General features: G+C 36.7%; 1 protein-coding gene across 1 annotated transcript; it reads left to right on the top strand.

The window, feature by feature from the left end:
* The first annotated feature begins 1,809 nt into the window (after positions 1-1,809).
* Positions 1,810-16,094, top strand: LOC111396219 (auxilin-like protein 1). The gene is made up of 5 exons (XM_023022580.1): positions 1,810-1,983; positions 11,023-12,567; positions 14,106-14,228; positions 14,354-14,503; positions 15,698-16,094. The coding sequence occupies exons 2-5, from the start codon at positions 11,029-11,031 to the stop codon at positions 15,842-15,844; spliced, it is 1,959 nt and encodes a 652-aa protein (XP_022878348.1). The 5' UTR covers positions 1,810-1,983; positions 11,023-11,028; the 3' UTR covers positions 15,845-16,094.
* Positions 16,095-18,712: the final 2,618 nt, after the last annotated feature.

The following is an 18,712-nucleotide window of genomic DNA, read 5'->3' as shown; positions in this document are numbered from 1 at the left end:
ACTTTTTTTTTAAATGAAATTAATTAATTAAATAATTAAAAATAAACAAATATGGCTGATAAGCCCGCTAGTGAAAAGAAGTGTTCTCCTCAATTTATAACTCGTCTCAAAACAAGCTCAAGCTAGAATCGCACGTGGATCGAGCTCGCGAGTCAACAAGTAGCTCGACACATTTGTCAACCCAAATTTATACAGCCGACTCTTCTAGTCTTCTCCGAAGCTTGCAACACAAACCGCACCGTGACTAATTAATTATTTTCTTTTGTTTTTTTCCTTTTTATTCCTATATTATAGGGTTAATTATATGAATGGTCACTGAACTTTGCCCTATTTTACTACTTAGTCATTGAACTTAAAAACATAATTCAATGGTCACTGAATTTCATCAAGTGCTATTACTTCATAACTGAACTTTAAAATGTATCTCAATAATCACCGAACTTTGCACCATGTTACCCATCCGTCACTCGAATGGAAAAATTCTTTAAGTCCAACAAACGGCGTCAACTTGAGTGACGGATGGGTAATACGGTGCAAAGTTCGGAAACTGTTGAGATACATTTTAAAGTTCGGTTATGAAGTAGTAACACTTGGCGAAATTCAGTGACCATTGAATTACATTTTTAAGTTCAGTGACTAAGTCGTAACATAGGGCAAAGTTCAGTGACCATTAAGATATATTTTTAAATTAAATTATTAATCCATTGTTTGAATCTCATTCTTTCCCAAAAAAAAAAAAAAATACATTTTTAAATAGTGATTTGTTATCATTCAACCACACATTTTTCAATAAAATAATATTACATGCAAATTCAAAAATTTTTCTTATTTTTTAACTACACATTTTTTATCAATATACTATTCAAAAATTCATTTTATCCCTTAAAATGGGGATCAAACAAGGGGTAAGCTTCTCAAATCGACCTCTATGAACGAGGAAATCAAAGAAAATGAAGGAAAAAAAAGAGGAAACAGAAAATCAGAGACCTATAAATTAAATAAAAATAGAATTACTGCTAATATTCATCCATTACGGTGAAAAAGTACGTTTGATTTTTAGATCAACTGATATCAGTTCACCATATCTCAAACTCCGTATAAATAGATTGAAAGAGAAACAGTTGGAACACTAAAAGAAATTGACAAATAAAAATTAAATAAAAGTACAAAAATGTTCGAATAGTGCCAATGTAACTGAGGTCGATTTGATTTTTCAATTATGTTACTACATAGTCACTGAATTTAAAAACGTAACTCAATGATCACTGAATTTCGTCAAGTATTACTACTTCATAATCGAACTTTAAAATATATCTCAATAGTCACCGAACTTTGCACTGTGTTATCCATCCATCACTCAAGTTGACGTCATTTGTTGGATTTAACGGATTTTTCCATTTGAGTGACGGATGGGTAACACGGTGCAAAGTTCGATGGCCATGGAAATACATTTTAAAGTTTGATTATAAAGTAGTAACACTTGATGAAATTTAGTGACCATTGAGTTACGTTTTTAAATTCAGTGACTAAGTAATAACATAGTGCAAAGTTCACTGATCATTCATATAATTAACCCCAATATTATACCAATTAAATTGTCAGCTCACTTTTGTAATTTTCTCAGCAATGAGAAGACGGTCCCTACCACGCCTCCCTGGATTTAACGGATTTTTCCATTTGAGTGACGGATGGGTAACACGGTGCAAAGTTCGATGGCCATGGAAATACATTTTAAAGTTCGATTATAAAGTAGTAACACTTGATGAAATTTAGTGACCATTGAGTTACGTTTTTAAATTCAGTGACGGTCCCTACCACGCCTCCCCCCTCTCTCTCTCTCTCTCTCTCTCTCTCTCAAAGTTCCACAGTTGGGCGTTCAAATTAATTTGAATTTCCACAAGAGAACCCCCAATTCCATTAGTTTCGAATTTCCTCCCACGGTTGATCGTATTGTTTAGAACCCAACAGCATCCATCTCGGCAGGTAAAGTATTTAACTTTTCCGATTTACAATTTATCATGCTACATGTGATTATGATTCAATTAGGGTTTATGGTTGATGATTACATACTTGTAATAATAATTGTGAAAGGGTTTTAGGAACTGTGTTTATTAAATTCTTTCCCGGTCTTCTTATAATCGAAGGTTTCCATGAGTTATCTGAATCATTTTCCTTGTTTAATTTAATTTTTTTTAAGGCATAACACAGGTCTGGGAATCTGAATTTTTTTATGGTTTACTGATTAAAGACTGTTTGGCTGCACTAAGTAAAGAAAAGAACAGAAAGCAAAATGAACTAAATGAATTGAGTTTCGTGGAAAATTAGTGAATCTGATTATTCCATTACAGATCAATAGTGGGGGCGCTAGAGTTTTTAATGTTATTTGTGGAATTAAAATGCAGTACTATGTTAATGAACTAGAGAGCTAATGGTGTATCCTGATAAAAATATGCATATTTATATGGCTGTTATATGCTTGGATGACAAAATGCCATCCATGAATTCAAAACAATGAAATTGAACTTTTTATGTGTCTATATCACAGTCTTTGCTTTATTTAATTGTGTGTGCAAACAATTAGTGAATTTAGGTGTAATGGTTGAGTACATCCTCAAACAAAACCAGCTTACTCAACCATAATTAATTCACAAATACAAGCAAACAGCTGGGATTTAACGACGCAAGCTGTAAATCTATTAATTGAAATGGAATTGAGCTGGAATCATTGTTATAAAGAAGAAAGGAGTGGGAGACTCAAAGAATTGAAAAGAAGAAAGGAGATCAAATTTCTAACAAATTCCAACTAACTCCTACTCTGTGATGCTTAGACTCTGCATTTTGGCTGGAGTACATGTGTCAACTTGACATGACACGGTTTCACGGGGTGCCCTTCTTCTTGGCACAGAAAGGGACACCTTCACTTCTTCCATCTTTGCCTCTTTCAATGGGACATCATCCTTTTCAGCAACCCGATGCGATAGTGTGTTGCACCGATGTGAAAATGTCCCAACTACTTCCTCATCCTCTTCAGAGTCAGTCTCACTGTGATAATTAGCCTGTGGGGCCTCTTGTTTTGAACTTGGCCCGCCACTTGCTAACTGACAATATGCATTCACCATCCGCTTCTGGGGACACTCCGACACCCGATGATGTCCTTCACATAAAAAACACTTCAATTTGGGAGTGACATCAGTTCGGCCCTCCGTTGCTTTTCCTTTGTTCCAGTTGCTACTATTATTGTCGTTGAAATTTCCCCGACGGCTGTTATGATAGTTTCCCTGAAAGCCACGGGTGCTTTGATAGGTTCCTTCTCTATTCTGAGAGTAACGCTCTCCCCCATTTGGGTTCGAGCTGGGTCTGTAAGATCTGTTACCACCTCCAATTGCTTGATTACTCCCCGAAGGTCGATCTTTTCTAGATTCTGTTTGGTAGTCGCTCAAGCATTTAGTGGCTCCCATGGCCGTGCTTAAATCAGTAACCTTCTGTCTTTGAAGTTCCGTGCGTGTCCACGATTTCAACCCTTCCATAAAGGTGAAGAGCTTATCCTTTTCTGACATATCTCGAATATTCAGCATATGCCCTGAGAAGGATTTCACATATTCCCTGATAGAGCTCGTGTGTTTCAGGTTTCGAAGAGCCCGTCGAGCCTGATGCTCGACATTTTCCGGGAAAAACTGCGATCTGATCGCTTCCTTGAGGAGATCCCAAGAATCAAGTCGAATCCTGTGGGCCTGAATGTTCGCATATTTGGTTCGCCACCATAGTTTTACATCTCCACCCAGATACATGGTAGCTGTGGTTACCTTTCTAGCTTCATCTTCGATCGAAGCTGCTAGAAAGTACTGTTCCATATCAAACAAGAAGTTTTCGACTTCTTTTGCATCACGTGCCCCTCCGTAGGTACACGGTTCAGGAATTCTGAGTCTAGGAGCATACTCGGGTGCGGGAGCTTGCCCATTGCCCACCGCACGTTGGAGTACTCGCAATTGAGCTCTCAACGCTTCCATTTCATCATGCAGATCAAGAATGATTGCAGCAGCTTCCGTCATTGCTGCGCAAGCTCTTTGGCTTTCATCCAATTGGATGTGTAATCCACGAATCTCAGATTCGACCGTTTCGACTTTTTCCTCGAGACCTTCCATAGCATAGCACAACCTAGTAGTTGTCTCATCAAGTGCATCCACGCGCTCTTTCGTAGTACCCTTCTTCTGAGGCTCTACCACTTCAGTGGTGTGTGATGTAATTGGATCCATAACTTTCTTATCAAGGGTCGTGAGCCGCGGCTCTGATACCAACTTTCACGGGGTGCCTTTCTTCTTGGCACAGAAAGGGACACCGTGCGGTAGTAGTCTGTTCCGCTAGACTACCTTCCGCCTTTTCTCGGTCGCGTCGGGACGAAAGAAAATTTGATTGCAATTTTATAGAAAGCTTACAATAGAGAATTTGAATACATTGAAAGTAAATTGAACATTGATTGATGAAAACTGAACATTACAATTGATGAAAGCAGAAAATTACAAATGCTGGTGCAGGGGGCGGACACCAGTGAGCTTGAAAGATTTTTGAATGACTAATACCCCCTATAATAGCATTTTGAACAAAAACCCAAGTGACGGGAGTAGACGTTTAAAAGACGAGGAATCATACTAAACGTTTGCCAATATCAGAGCTATTTTACAATTGAAATAACTATTACAATGAAAAGAAAATTACAACTCAAACTTAAAGTAATATTTACAATGCGCGGCCGAAGTTGGGCAAACTGCGGCTGCCATAGTGTCAAGGGGCTAAGTAAAGCTGTGATCCTTGACACACGGGTACGGGTATAGGTATGGGATATGGGGTGGACACGGCAAAAATCAATTGGACATGGCAAATCTTGACGACGGACGATTAGGAAGCTGGCTTCTTCACTGAATCCAAGTCTGAGTTCGAAGAATCATCTCCGACGAAGGAGCCAGCAATGGGAGAGGTGGCGCGGCCATCCGTGCTGTTCCTTTGGAATTTACAAGTTGAAGGATGAAGACTTGTAGAAGGCACTGCGACCACTAGTCGCGTGAAGTGAAGAATAGGAAAAGGCATGATGATGAGTTTGTTGGGCCTTTTTTTTAAATTTTGGTCCTTTGTTGAGTTGGGCCTTTTTTCTTTCTTTTTTTATTTATTTAAATATTAGGCCCATTATTTGCTACTAAGGTTAATTACAATTAGAAATCCTTTTTGCCCTAGCCCCATATGATACGAAATTTGCTCTAAGTTGGAGTTAGAGTAGGAAGAATTTCTTTTCGATTTAGTCATTTAACCTATTTTTAATTAAAATTCACTTCATATTTACGTAACTTTTACATTTGAATTTTTGGAATTAAAAGACATACCACGTACCCGTATTCGAAATTTGGACTCTTTTTAATTATATCCCTGTATCCTACATTTTAGAAAATAAAAGATCCAACGCTTGGATATGTACCCGAGTCCGAGCATCATAGCTTCTAATCTCTCTCGCCTGTTAAAATAATGAAAAAACATGTTTCCTAGATATGTCGCATTAACACTTTTACAATTAAAAAAACCTAAGTAAATGGCATTGTCTCAATCCCAATTAACACTTATCTTAGTTGGATCCGTTGTTGTCGAAATGATATGACCTAGATATTCCACCCTAGATTGGCCAAATGAGCATTTAGTCCATTTGGCATATAGCCTTTGTTCCTTCACTATCTCCGGTACCTTGGATAAGTGTCTACAGTGGGATCCTAGGTCTGGACCGTAAACCAAGATGTTGTCAAAGACTAGCACAAATTTCCTCAAATACTCTCTGAAAACTTCATCGTCAAGCATTGGAATGTAGTTGGGGCATTTGTGAGTCGAAATGGCATGACCTTGAAATCATATAGACCTTGGTGTGTCTTTAAAGCAGTCTTATGGATGTTAGTTTCAACCACCCTATTTGACATGCCAGTCTTGGAAAACACTTCGATCCATTTAATTCATCAATCAACTCATCAATTAATGGCTTGGGGTATTTATCTTTGATTGTGAGGCTATTTAGCTGCCTATAATCCACACAGACCTTCATGTTCCATCCTTCTTTTTAACCAATAACATGTGAGGCATAGGGGCTGTTACTTTGTTGAATGATACCAGTTGCTAACATCTCTTTCACCATTTTCTCCATTTTTGTTTTCTGTATGTTGTGGCTTTTGTAAAATCTTATTCGAAAGGCTAAGCTCCTTCTTTTAGTGGAATCCTGTGATCATTAAATTTAGGTTATAGATTTCCTTTTGGTTCTATGAATACTTTTGGGTAGTGTTCAATAATGTTTTGTATTGCTTCAGGAGATAGTTCATTTTCTTCTTCATTCACCAAGTGAATTTGAGCCATGATTCCATAAGATTGTCTTTGAACCTAGTTGTTCATTTGCTCCTCTCCAATCATTATAAACTCCTTATCCCCAAGTTCGCCCTTAAACTCAACATCCAATCCCTTATGGTAAATTCTTTTGATGCTCTGGTTGAAATCAAACATTAATGGGTTGAACTAGCTCAACCAATCTACCCCTAACACCATGTCTTTTCCACCCAACTTCAACACTCAACTGGAATTGGCATTCTGTTCCTTGCATGGTCCAGTTAAGTGATTACACATTGCATCACTATTCAATTTATCTCCATTGGCTACAATTACTGTTGTAGGTTGGTTAGCTTCTACTTTGTATTTCAGCTCCTATAATAATTTCTCATCAGTGAAGTTGTGAGTGCTTCCACTACAGTTACAATTGATGAATCCATGGAACCACACATTTGTTATCCCCTTTTAAGTACTTTTTGCAATGCTGATTCTCATATCATTAGGGACTTGATGGATCTGGAATTATTTTTGTGCTTTCCCCAGCCACTCTTTGTGACCTTCCCTATTGAAATATGGGAAGTCAATTTTTGGATGTTAGTTTAACGCCCTTCCTCTTTTCTCCCTTATCAACATTGCTTTAAAGTGTTATCCCCATTTTTGGTGTGAGTATTCCTTCACCGATAGTTGAGTGAATAGAGGACCCTACTTTCTGCTTATCCCTAGTTTCTCCTCTTTACCTACTAGCTGTTGTAGGGACGGGTCGACTATTCCTACCCTCGTCCTATCTGGTATTTTTGTTACTTTGTCACGTTCCCATACTCAATTAAAGCGACACGATGAGGGTTCGGGTCGGGTCGGGGTGGGGCGGGGCGGGGCATGACAAGTAGGGGCGGAACTAGGATTATTATTCAGTGCGGGCAAATTTTTTTAATGTGTTCGTATCATTTACATGCTCTAACAATTCTTTCTCGATTGTTGTCTTTACAACGAACATAGTTGTGCTCGCTTTGATTATCTACTTTTATAGAGCCATGATTTTATCTAGTGGTATCGTGTCACTTCCATCAACTACTTCTTGTAGGTCTTGTCGTTGGAGATAAAACTCTATGTAAATTTGTTACGTAGTGTAATTTTTGGTTATTGAACTTTTTCATTATGTCTATGACTTTTAGGTTTTCTATCGTGATTTAATTTACCTCTTTGTAATCAAACAAACTTTATAGAAGCTTAGAATTTCCCTTTGTACACGAACCCAAAAAGCTCAAAAATTCGTCTATGATTGCTACTCTCTGATAACAAATTGTTAAATTCAAATATTAAAGAATCAATTTAATTGATGAAATTTTGTGTAATATTTTGTTACAAAACACACTCTCTCATCAAAGACCAATACACGCTACCTCAACAACACCCACTCCACTTTGCTGCAAGATCAGTCTCTCTCTATCACGACACTCAACCCACTTTCTCTCTCTCTTCTCACTCTATCAATTTTCTGCAAGACTGCAACCAGTTTCAATTCTCTACAAGATTGCAACCAATTTCTCTAACACTCCACACACACACACATCCTAGCACTAGCACCTTCAAGATTTTTCATTGTTGATGATTTACTCACTTTTAAGCTTTTGCCTTCTAGTTTGTGGGCACCCAAAACTCAAGTGTGAAAGGAAATGAGCCAAAGTTCAGTGTGGGCATATGCCCGCTAGTATGCTCGCACTGGACCCTTTATAGCTCCGCCCCTAGTTACAGGTCTCCTACCCTATTTATCGCCCTATTTATTATAATTATTTATTTTATTTTTTATATCTTTAGTTAGTAAATATTAGTACTTTTTTCAATTAAGAACAATTCATGTTCTTTTTAAAAATGATAATAAATCTTTTATTTTTGTTTGATTAAAAACTTAAATTTTAAATGGGGAGGATAGTGGGGTCAGGGACTATGTTTCCCGTATCGTCCTATACTAGCTTCGAAGCAATGACTCCTATCCTGTCGTCGCTCCATTTATCTAGTTAGGCGTGTAATCTTCGCCCCATTCGGAGTGGGGCTTCACGGTTATTGGATTGAACATGTTTTTTGCCATCCTTAAGATTGTGCCATAATTGACACTATGGACTCATATTTAGGGTTTCATCTTAGTCATCTACATCTCCATCCTATCCTGTTTGCTACACGGATTTTGTAAAGTCCGATTCGACCTTTCTACCTCAGTACCCACATTTTTAAAAATCTCTCCCAGATCTTCCACATCCCTATCCAATTTTTTTAGATGTTCCTCTACTGCTTTGACCTTAGTATCCCTCTGAAACCACTTGTAGTGGTTGGGTGAATCCTCAACCAAAACCAGCTAACTTAACAAAAATTATTCACAAATATAAGCAAACAGCTAGGAAGCTATAAATCTATTAATGGAAACGGAATTGAAATGAAACCATTGCTAGAAAGAAGAAAGGAGGGGGAGATTCAGAAAATTGGGAAAGACGAAAGGAGATCAAGCTTCTGACAAGTTCCAACTAACTCTTACTCCCCTCTCATATGTTAAAATAAAGAAAAAAGTGTTTCCTAGATAAGTTGCATTACCACTTTTACAATTAAAGAAAACATAAGTAAATGGCATCGTCTGAAAACCAATTAAAAAACAAGTAAGTGGCGTTGTTTCTCCAAGTTTGAAAAGCCGTTACTTTTGTTTGTTGTTTCTCGGCCTTCATCCCCATTCAGCTGGTATGATCTACTCTTTTCCTTCACTTGGATTGATCTGCTCCTCTTCATGACATTGGGTTTAAGTGGTACCACTTATCGCGCTCTTGGTTCCATTATGTAAACGGGATTTTGATTACTTTTCCCGAATGAAATGGTATCGAGGTTTTGTTTCATTTAGTAGATGTAAAAGCTTGTGGAAAGTTGTTCATTCCCTTAGAAGATGGTATGGAAATGTAAATTGCCTCCAAGGGTGGGATTTTTACTATGGATGCTTGTTAGAGGACAGGTGTTGATAGTGGACAATCTCTTAACAAAGGTTTTTATGTTATAAAGTGGTGCTATATGTGTAAAAGGGATGCAGAGACAATAGATCACTTGTTCCTGCATTGTGATGTTGCTTGTTTGCTATGGAACGATATTTTGAAGTCTCAACACATGAAATGGGTTTTCTCGCGATGTATGGAAGACATGTTAAAGGTATGGAGGAGAGTTTCGCAATAATGGTAGCAAGCTTGTATGGGAAATTATTCCGGATTGTATCGTATGGTGTATGTGGAGAGAAAGAAACAATCGCTACTTTTGATGATCAAACACGGATAACAGAGCAGATTATAAAATTATTTTATTTGAAATTGTATACTTGGCTGCGACTTTTAGGCGTATAGACGGGTGGCCTAATTTCATGTTGTTTCTTTCAGATTTAAATTGATAATACACTTCCTGTGTATAACCCATTGAATAAAAAAGTACTTGGCCCCCGTTTGATCCCCATTTTCATCCTACTAATGCATTTTCATGTCAAATCGTGGTTGGCTCAGCTGCTTGGCCATCATTTCACATGTATATAAATTACCACACCTTTTCTGTTTTGCCCTCATTGAATTGGACCAAAAGTAGGAAAGATTCCAACAGCATTTAAAAATTCGAAGGACGAATGTCGGAAAATGGGGTGGAAACTGCAGTAAATAGGACTGCACTGAAGGACCCATGGTATCAGACTAATGTTCGATTACCTCATTTTAGTTAGGCAAAAATGTGGGACAAACACACGCTTGATTACTTTTCCCAAAAAAAAAAATATATATATATATATAATAATAATAATAATAATGTCCTTGTAATTTGAAGGACATAGTGATTCTTTAATTTTTAACAAGAAGTTTCATATGATCCACAGCTGTTATCATTTATGACTTATCCAACACTCATTTCTATCACATTATAATTTCAGCAAGAAACCCAAGGAGGCACTAAATGAATTTAATATATCAGAAATTATTGGCTGACCAATATAAAAGCGAGTATTTATAGAGAGGGTATGATAGTGAGTGAGTGAAAAGTAAATTCAGGATAGTTTTTAGATAAACTTTTCAAGATTTCAAAAATCGTTATCTGATTGAAAACCTAAAGTTAAAACTATCTAGAGCCATTTGAAGAAAAAAGTTTAGATGCTCATGTAGGAAATACAATAGATGCCAGTAAGTCAAGACAATGAACCTCCTTTTTTATGTGAATGTGTCACTCTGTGTCTTATATGGTTGTGTGGGCTAACAATTGCAGAAATTTAGGTTTGAATTTCGAAGGTGGCACCTTGTTTGTGATCTTGGTTCCATTGCATATCCAGTGCATAAATAGATAATGGTTAATTGAACATGTGAAAATTATGACGTTTTAGAGACTGGATTGAAAGTCAATTGCATGCTCTCACTTTTTCATTTTTTTTTTGGTTCTTTGCAAATGTAGCTACTGTGGTCTAGGTTTAAGTACCTCTTGCACGATTCCTTCCTTAAGGAAGTAAGCATGCTGCAACTTTTTATATATGTACGTGGCTTATGAATATGGGCAATTAGGAATGCTGTTACTGATACATCTAGTTATGTCTTTGCAGCGTTTAAAATGGATTTTTTAATTTTTTAATTTTTAAAATTTTTTTGCTTCTCTTAATATCTACCTGATTGATTGTTGTTCGTTCAGTGGTAAATGAGGGGAAAATCAATAGGCCACTCGCATCCCAAACCCTGCGCTGGGAGGAAAACATCAAGAACGGGCAGGAGTAAAGGAGAAGCTGATAATGTTATTCTTATCGATGTAGATCCTGATCATTTTGACAGTGATGTTATCATTGATGTTCCTGAATCTTTGCCAAAGAAACCCCAGGGTTCAAGAATACTCAGGAAAGATAAAAAGTGGCCATTTAGGACTGTTATATGTATTGACGATGACGAAAGCACGGATGACAACCATTCTGGTGTAGGTGTAAATGATAATGATAGTTTCTCTAATGGCGCTACCCATAGCAAGAAATCTTGCTTTGACTCCAAAGAGTTTGAAAATGCTGCAGGTTCTGCTGGTGAAGAATGTGACTTTGTTCAAGAAAATACGACTCCAGTTAGGTTATCAAAATGCAAGCGTACCTACTCTGGAAAAGCTTCCACAAAAAATGTCTATGGTCCAAGTGTCAATTCAGAAATTGATTTATCCGGGAATGATTCTCCTGATTGTGAGTTAATGGAAGATTCTTCTGGAGAGCTTCGAAAACAGTGGGAAAAGGCTTTTTTCAGGAGGAAAAAAGATAAGCGTAATGGTGAATATGATGCTAAAGATTGTGACGATACTTCAAAGGATTTCAAAGATAATGACCATCATAATGTTAGAAAGGAAAGCAATAGTCAACAACATGAGGAAGCCCCATTCTGTTCTAGTACAAGCAAATCCAGTGAAAAAAATGAAGCTCAATCTCCTTTTATTACAAAGGAGGATGTCAATTTCGGTAGCACTTTTTTCGAGGGTCCTACTTCTGCTGATTTTTCTTCTCAATCAGAGCTGAAAACACACATGCGGAATAATCAGCCTGATATCAATGAGAGATCACATTCTGGAGCTGAATATCCTCCTTTCAATTTTGCTGAGCAGCAAAGTTCATTTGAAACTGATGTTGAAAATGACATATCCAATGTAAGAGCCAAAACTGATAAGTTTGAGGAGAAAGTTATTGTTAGTGATAAGGATATGGAGCATTTGCAACCTTGTGAACCAGGTGCAACTAGAAGTTTTAAGGAAAAGGAGAATTTAATGTCTGAAAATTCTTCATTTCTGAAGTTTTCATCACAGAATGATCAAGTTAAAGACAATGCTACTCTTTCCAGTAATAAAGTTGGACCTGTCTCTGGAGAAGCCACCTTCTGTAAAAATTCAACTCTTGATCCAGGAGATGTCACTGACAAGAGCAAGAAGTTGGCTCCAGAGATACCATCATCCTGCAATAGGAATCTTAATGAAACACAAATTAGAGAGGACGATTCTTGTTTGGACAAGGCTGTGGAAAAGCTCATTGAACATGTATCAAACGTTCAGATGGAGGTTGAAAGAGATGATCCGCAACATACCCAATATGGAGATAATTCCCGAGTTGTAGAGAATTTTATCATTAACGAACGAGAAAAGCTTAAGGAAACAGAAGAATACAAAAAAGCAATAGAAGAAGAGTGGGCTTCTCGGCAACGGGCATTACAAATTCAGGTTTATTACCATCCCTGTTATATTTTCTTCAGTTGTGCTGCACGTTGGTTTTTTTCTTCATTTGTTATGCTTTCGTGAGAATATTTGGGGATTGCTGTTCATTATTTAATGCTATTTTAGCTTGCTATGACACTTCAAGTCTTGTAGAATTGTTTTCAAGTTTCTTTAATGTAGGTATTATTTAAGTTAATGAGCACATCTAATATTGATAAAAAAGAATAGCAAATCGAACTCCAGTAATATAAGTTCTAAATGAAGTTTGTAAAGCCTACTTATTAATGCTGGTGGAAGTTGGTTATAGTACTTGATTCTCTCTTTTGTACGCTCTTCTGAATGATGGTTTATTTGCAACCTTTTTTGATACTATATGCTTCAAAACTTTGTAGTTATCATTACAAGATGAAACATTTCTACTTGAATCGTCCAAAACTTTTAATAGGTTCCTGTGCTTGATTTAACAGTTTATTGTTGGCATGAAAAAACTATTGTCGGGTGCTTACATTAGTTTCTGGTATTCGAAGGTATAATAGATGAGCAGTGCTTCTCTAGTAGGTATTAAGTGCTTACTGTTTCCAAATCAAATATACATATTTTACTCCAGAGCATTTCAATAATAACACCTCCTCGAATCGTCATGTTAGATACTTTTGCTTCCTCTAACATGATGCATCCTGCTTTAAAACTTACACTGGAACTTTTTTATCACGAGATGTGGTAGGTTGAGGCTCCTTCCTGGTTCTTTAGTCTGGTTCAAAGAAATTAAAATTATGGCTCAATGCTTACAACTGGGGATGTAACTAGGTTTATAGTGCCACCCGGACTTGTGGATTAGTTAAAGCTCATTAACAAGTGGCACAATTGTTAAAATGAAACAAGATCCTGGAATTTTTTATCTAGAGAGTTCTCTATCTTGATTAAAGAACATAAGAGTAGTTACAGAACAAAATAAGTTTACCAAAGGGGATTTTATATTATGAGATCCTTAAGCAGTTAATTCATCTACAGAACAGGAATGAGAATTAAAATTGCTGGAAATCAAATCATATATGTTGTGCCTTTATATTGGAACATCTCGTGCTCTGCAGATCTCTGCATTGTTGAAAATAAACGATTCTCAGATTTATATATATTAACAACTAACAAGCTTCATACTTGAAATCTCTCTACCACTTTGAAGGAGTTATTAGGAGAACTGCTATATCTATATCCTTCAATTATTTGTACTTTTGTAGTTGTTCTAGGTCACTTAAACACTTCCCATCCTTAACAGAGCTAACCAAGAGAGGCAAAAAACAAGAGTGAACAAAGTAAACCAAAGAATGAGTTATTTTTTCTTTATGTACTAGTATTGTCATTGTTTTCTTCTAATAACTGTCATTTATAGCATGAAAGCTATTTCTTGGAGCAAACATCCAAAATTTTCTCTCTAATTTCATTTTATTTACGGGGTTTACCATTTAAAGGTTTTGGGCTATCCCATTAATGCTATCTCAGATAAAAATAGTTTGCAGATGATTTGTCTGTTCGGTCTTTTATAGGCTGAAGAAGCACAACACTTGAAGCAATTGCGGAAGAGACAAAAAGCTGAAAGCATGCGTTTGTTGGACATGGAAAGAAGACAAAAGCAGCGCGTGGAAGAAATACGTGAGACTCAAAAGAAGGTGTGAGAAAAATCTTTCTCTTACACATGATCCCTTCATTTGTTAGGTTCTGAAGGTATCTTTACTAGTTAGTGTACCATGAAATGTTGTATGACATGGATGTTATTCCATTTCACACTTTATAGGATGAGGAAAATATGAACTTGAAGGAGGTAATTCGTAGTGAGGTCAGGACACGACTTAAGCAATTGGAAACCACGTGCCATGATATGGCTTCTCTGTTGCATTCCTTGGGAATCAATTTGGCTACTTGGCCTCATCCATCACCACATGAGGTTGGTCATACTTCCACTATAAAGTAGATATTTTCGTGGTCGTGAATGGGTTGTATATTGGTCTTTAGTTCCTGCTATGGCAATAAATATTTTGATAAAAATACGTTATGTCTATTTTCTTTCATTGCAACAGCTAGACTAGTGTTCTGGTCACTTCTGTTAGTGGTGTCTGAAAATTCTTGGTCACTCTTTCAGTCTCGGCCTACTGTCTCTCTCTCTCTCTTTGTCCTTTTATTTTTTTCCCCTTTTCCTTTGTTTCTATTTTTCTCTTGTTTGACGGGTACTTCATGTCTTCTGTGAGTTCTGCCTTGAGGAATGAGTTCTTGTGATGTCATATGTATGACTGAACATTCTGCCCCTGTTTGATGACCATATTTTCTTTTTTTTTTTTAAAAATAAAAAATAAAAAATATTTTAGGAGAATGTGATTAAAAAGTAGAGAAACTTTTTGGTTTACGAGCAAAATATTTTATTCTATGAATGTGTGGTTGAAAATAAGTGTGTTGAAAAAAGAGTTTGAAAATAATGCTTGTCAGAAAGGGGCCCTGTAATTGACAGTTCATTGTGGGACTCATTTATATTGGTGTGACAATTTTCTGGTGTCATTCTTCCACCCTGTGTAGAATCTGTTTTGGGATTGGGCATAAAGAACTACTGTTCTTGATAGATTTCTGTGGCTTTTACTTTCAAAGGGATTGATGGCTAAAGGTTGTTAATTAGGTCTAGTCTAATGCAGTCGACCAATTTCTTCATCTTTACTAAAAGCAAAAAGCATGTCTCTGGATTTTATGGGAAGTCCACAAAATTTTACTTGCACCTGGGTACAAACAGTTTGACTCTTTTTATCGTTGCTGATGAAATCTCCCAATCATAAGCCTATATGTGTTCTGTCATGAATATTGGGCACGCAACAGGGTTGCAGATTTGTGTGCGGATATTTTATTCAACACTGTGAAGCAAGTTTTATGCATCATTACTTGGGTTTGCCGACTCATTTAATTTCAGATTCATAACCAAATAAATTATTTCTGTACATGCAATTACATGACTTTAAGTAGTTTGTTTAACAATGATGTTTCTCCTAGCGGGTTTCTTATCTTTACATGTTTATCATATTGTTGATATTCTGTCTATGTGAAGTAAGACTATCCTAATTCTTTTTGAAGTGATTAGTGACAGTTGCTGACATTGCAGGTGCAAACAGCTTACAAACGGGCCTTGCTGACCTTTCACCCTGATCGAGCCTTGCAGTCCGACATTCGTCAACAGGTGGAAGCTGAGGAGAAATTTAAGCTTATCAATCGCCTGAAGGATAAATTTTCAGCTTCTTTAAGCCAATAATGTTGTGTATTCAAGTAAATCTTCTCTCACACTTATGGGTTGAGCTATTTTGCTAATGTGCTACCAATGCTTCAGGTACTTTATATAGAAAGCGTGTCGGATAGGTGGGCAGCTCTCTGGGGTTTGATCAAATCCAGAATCCTGATAATCGAAATAATTATATTTGTCCAAAATATTTGTAGTTTTGAAGCAAATTGCACGGTTATGTAATTTTGGTAATTATATGAATGATCTTTCAATTCATTTGATATTTTATTGATAATTTTTGAATAACTCGAAGTTCACATAATATATTTCTTTATTTTTCTTGGATTATGCTAATGTAAAATATCAGACCCCAACTGATTCTAGCTTGATTTGCACTCCATGTTGAGGGCGTAGAGTGATAATCAATACTGGGGAATGAACATAATTTGGACAGGGTGTGAATTTATAGCGCTGAAGGATCATTGAGAGTGCTATTTTTGCTTCATTTGTTGCGAAGTTTAAGCCGACGCACGTTCGGGGTCCGGAACCAAATGGGAGGAATGCCATGGGGTTATTCTTTGTTGCCTTAGCCACCCCTTCTGCAAATCTCTCTGGCTTGAAAAGGTGAGCATCTTCTCCCCACATTTCAGTGTTTCTGTGGAGTGCAAGTTGTGGAATATGCAACTCCATGTTCCCTGGAAATTCGTACTTCCCCAGTCGAACTTTTCTTTTCACTCTTCTTACGAGACTTGCTGCCGGGCTGTAAAGTCTTAGGGCTTCGTTGATGATCATTGTTACCTGAACACATAACGAGAAAAGAAGCATGTGATTAAAGTAGCGAAGTAAATGAGATGTTCATCAATGTCCAATTCAGTATAGTAAACGTGCCATTATGGCATGTTTTCTACGTACTCAATATTTTTGTAATATTAAATCGATGCAAATTTGTGTTTAAATGTTATGCTTACAGTCTTCATTCTGGCAAGGCCTTCTGATGTTGGATTTTCTTTTCCAAATAATTCAAGCACTTCTTTTCTTGCTTTTTCTTGCCAATCTGGGTGGATTGCTAAGAGAAGAGAAGTCCAAGACATTAAGCTGCTAGTTGTTTCATGTCCAGCAATGTAAAATAACTTACATTCATCAATTACATCATCTACTGATATTCTATTTTTCTTATCAGAATCGTGGTGAACTTTTAGCAGAGCTCCAAGAAAATCACTTCCAAAATTATCTGCTTCTCCTGTCAATACTTTTTCTTCTCTTTTCTTTATTATGGACATGATTGAGTCCCGAAGAGACCGCTCGAGTTTGTCCGATTCAATGTCATACTCGGTCTTAAATATTTTCCTGCAATAATCAGAATAAAAATTATATACTAATTTCAAGTAGTTCATCATCCTGTTTTAAGTGGAGAGCTGGAAAATTACTCGATGCCTGGAAACCGAAACTGTTCAGCAGTTCTGGCAACGATGAAGCCTAATCGTGTTAGCATTTCAAATATGTTTTTCCCTTCTAAATAACTGCTTCCAAAAGCTGTCCTGGAAATCACTTCTGAACCCAAAACCACGAATTCTTGGCATACATCGATTTTTTTGCCTTCGTAATCTCTCCATTTGCCGATCATAGTTTCAACACTTGCAACCACTGCTGGAACCATATCCTGAACAAAGAATTATATCATGAACCTTGAATACGTTGATACTGTTTTTTTCTTTTTTTCAAATTCGATTTGTTAAAAGAATAATTCTACTCCTACAAAGTTGGTGTACAAAAGTGGAGTGTCAAAGTGTGTTGGCAAAATATGGATCCTTGATTTCAAATGATTTAAAAATCTGTTTTTGAAATGATTGGTGTAGATTTCATTTTGTAATCTAACTTTGTAAACCCCCTTTGTCATTAGCATAGCTCTCGTTAAAATATAACAGAAAGAAGTCAATTACCTTCAAGTTCTCTGCATGGAAAGCATGGTTAGCCAGTTTTCGTACTTTGAACCATTTCTCCCCTTCTGCAACAACAAGCCCATCTCCCAGAAACTTTTTCAAGATGCCTCTGATTTTCGTTTTTGGGTACATACCATTTTTATTGCTTAGTATTTCTTTAGCTAACTCGGGTTCAGTAATCACCATATGAGGCTGAGGTCCCGCCCAAGTAAGAAAATTCTTTCCTGGTTTCAATGAATGAGCTGACTTTAGCTACTTAAATTTTTATAAAAAACAAATATATAGGAAGATATACACAAGCAGGAGGTGAAGGCCGTAAGAGAAGATTTCCTTCCTGGTGAGGAAGAGGGGAAAAGATGTTTTTCGGCGCCAGAAATCCTGATTTGCTCAGAGAATCACCCTCACTTTTGGTGATTTTTAAAGCGCGCACCCACACACACATATATAAAGAGAGAGTTATTTGCATACCATATAACTTCATCCATTGATGGAAATGAGGTTGAACTCTAGGGAAAATATCATGAGATAAATCCATAGGATATTTCATGGATTGTAACTTAATGCTCACAATTTCTTTGTTGTTTCCATGAATAAATTTGTAAGGAGGACCTTCTATTCCTTGTGATCGCATTACATTTTGTACATGAAATGGAATCCACACAACCTTGTAGAGAAATCTAACAAAAATGAGTGCGATTAAGCAAAGAAAAACCGCCAAAAGCACGCTCATGGCTTCAGACAAGATTAGAACTTCGTTTATGTACTGATCGAATAAACATGAAATAAAACTACATCATAATAGAGCTTTATAAATGGTGAAGGGAATCTAGGAATTAGGAAAAAGATGCCAGGGCGATATATTTAACATAAATGTACACAAGAAATGAAAATGATGCTCTTTATTTTTTGTTCATGGATTATATGTTTTGGATTATATAAAGGAGATGATTTCTAAAGAGAG

Source organism: Olea europaea, chromosome 6 (assembly GCF_002742605.1).
Source record: "Olea europaea var. sylvestris chromosome 6, O_europaea_v1, whole genome shotgun sequence".
Classification (NCBI taxonomy): domain Eukaryota; kingdom Viridiplantae; phylum Streptophyta; class Magnoliopsida; order Lamiales; family Oleaceae; genus Olea; species Olea europaea.
The sequence above is the reverse complement of the archived record's forward strand: the minus strand, read 5'-3'. Positions and strand labels throughout refer to the sequence as shown.